This window comes from Temnothorax curvispinosus, unplaced genomic scaffold, assembly GCF_003070985.1.
Source record: "Temnothorax curvispinosus isolate PA1 unplaced genomic scaffold, ASM307098v1 QBEX01014873.1, whole genome shotgun sequence".
NCBI classification, from domain to species: domain Eukaryota; kingdom Metazoa; phylum Arthropoda; class Insecta; order Hymenoptera; family Formicidae; genus Temnothorax; species Temnothorax curvispinosus.
This window is the reverse complement of record NW_020224653.1, coordinates 1-2301: the sequence shown is the minus strand read 5'-3', so window position 1 is coordinate 2301 and position 2301 is coordinate 1. Positions and strand designations below refer to the sequence as shown.

Genomic DNA, 2301 nt, shown 5'->3' with positions numbered 1-2301 from the left:
TTCTGCATAACGCATAATACGTAAGCATAAGAAAACTGATTGGTCTATTTCCTTATGCACATGTGTATGGACCAATCAATTTTTTTATGCTTACGCATTATGCGTTGTGCAGAAGTGTGTGCTCCCCGCTTAACGCACAATACTGTACATACATATTGTGCGTTAGATAAGACAAAGACTTAGAGCCACCGCACAAGACTCTCGTATGGTCACGTAGCGTAACGTAACGTGAATCAACGCACAAGAAACGTATTGGTTACGACCGTTACGGCGTTATACGTTTCTTGTGCGTTTATCTACGTTACGTTACCATACGAGAGCTTGTGCGGAGGCTCTAACCGATACGTTTCTTGTGCGTTGATTCACGTTACGTTACGCTACGTGACCATACGAGAGTCTTGTGCGGTGGCTCTAAGGCATAAAACATTGCCAAGACAGCCATTCTGCTTAGGCCCTAAGGGTGCAAACCCATGCAGCGGAACGCTTGTGATTGGTCAAAGCTCTCGTTCCGCGATTTTCTGCGTTCCGCTGCATGAGTTTGCACCCTGAGTTCTAACTTCGTGTTTGGCATGGCAATTTTTCAATTACTGTTTATCAGGATAGATATAAAACAAGTAGATTGCATGATTTTGTGACGATGCAACATTTGGACGTTCGTCTGTTAATTTTTCTGGCCAGTTGGGAAGTAACGGAATAATGGTACATCCGTCACTTATAACCTCTCATTCTTATGTTTGCTTTATTCGTTGTTATATTGCATTCAATAGTCTCACATATTTGTATTATACATATTTTTAATTAATTAATTTCTTTTTTTATTGAAACTGCATTATCTTTTTTTTTTTTCAAGTTTGTAATAAGACTAAAATGTTATTTTACATTTAAGGAGGAGAAAAGAGAAATACCATCAATGCTAAGAAAGTTTTTAGCCGTTGACGCTTATTTAACTAATGCATTTGTTAAGTGGGCAGAGCAAGTTTCACTTTTGAGACGACTTAAAGCACATAACAAAACCCTAGACGTGAGATTATTAATTTTGTTCATTAAATAAAAAATAATATATGTATATAATATATGTATATATATATATATATATATATATATATATAATATGTATATATATATATACACAATGTATAAACAATATATATATATATATATATACGTATATATATACGTATTTTTTTCTACTTACTATTATTTTTTTATACTTATTATATGGGCACTACTTTTAATTGAAGTTTAGCTCCAACGGCCTTGACTTTAACACATGTTGTTGAGATTGAGGTCATGGTTCTAGTTTCGTACACAATTCATTATATTAAAACGGTTCTATATGGGTTTCCAACTTGCACTTGAAGCGAAGTACAACACGCCTGGTGCTTGCAATGCAAGATAGTCTATCATTGTACGGCTTGCATGAAAAGTTAAAAACCCATGTGAAACCATTTTATATTAAGAATCGCTGTACTTTCAAGTAGAAAAAAATTAGAAGTGGCGCCCATATAATGAGTAAGTATCTTTCTTTTAGATATCGTGTCATAGCATAGCGTGGCTGGTAACTAATCTCATGTTAATCTGGGTTTTTAACAACTCAAATTTATATCAGATGCAAGTTAATCTTTTAATAGGTATATTCAAAATGAAGCTAATGACACGTTGTTGTTCTTAAAAATTATGTTAAAGAACGAAAATTATTTCAGGTCTGACGCTCGATATTATTCTAGTTGTTACACTAAAAGCAATAACGAGAAGGAGACGACCTACGATCAATGGCAGTTTGGCTCCCGAAAAAGACTCATTTCCATCCGGCCATTCGACTCGCGCAGCATTTATCACATATTTTTTCCTTAATTTATGGCCTATACCCTTAATATGTGTACCATTCTTGTTAGCATGGTCCTTTTCAGTATGCATGTCCAAACTACTAGTGAGAAAACATCATATAATTGACATTTTAGCAGGAATAATTCTTGGTATATTCCAAGGTTTGCTAATAGGATACATATATCTGAAACAAGAGACTTGCGCGAGTTTAGTTTGGTGGATTACGGACGAAAAAATATCCGGTGCCGAGTATGATGTTTGAATATATCGTTATTTCCTATGCAAGAAAATAATCCACTTTGTTTCTCTTTTTTATCGAGACTATCTCGATTGTTGAGTTTTTATGGTTATATGCGTGCGCAACTAATTAATTAGTATTTTACCAAAATATTTTTACATGATATACAAGTATGTATACTCCGACATATATGGCATGCCGTTTTACTTTTTAATAGCAAACATTTTTAGTATACA

The 2301-nt window shown here is 34.2% G+C and overlaps 1 protein-coding gene across 1 annotated transcript; it reads left to right on the top strand.

Annotated features, from left to right (window-relative positions):
- The first annotated feature begins 235 nt into the window (after positions 1 to 235).
- Positions 236 to 2301, top strand: LOC112465038 (phospholipid phosphatase 6-like). The gene is made up of 4 exons (XM_025032403.1): positions 236 to 699; positions 887 to 1021; positions 1532 to 1631; positions 1704 to 2301. The coding sequence occupies exons 1-4, from the start codon at positions 697 to 699 to the stop codon at positions 2087 to 2089; spliced, it is 624 nt and encodes a 207-aa protein (XP_024888171.1). The 5' UTR covers positions 236 to 696; the 3' UTR covers positions 2090 to 2301.

Coding starts and splice junctions, on each gene's coding strand:
- LOC112465038 (XM_025032403.1), top strand. Junction 1,022..1,531: donor CACATAACAAAACCCTAGAC/GTGAGATTATTA, acceptor TCTTTCTTTTAG/ATATCGTGTCATAGCATAGC. Junction 1,632..1,703: donor GCAAGTTAATCTTTTAATAG/GTATATTCAAAA, acceptor AAATTATTTCAG/GTCTGACGCTCGATATTATT.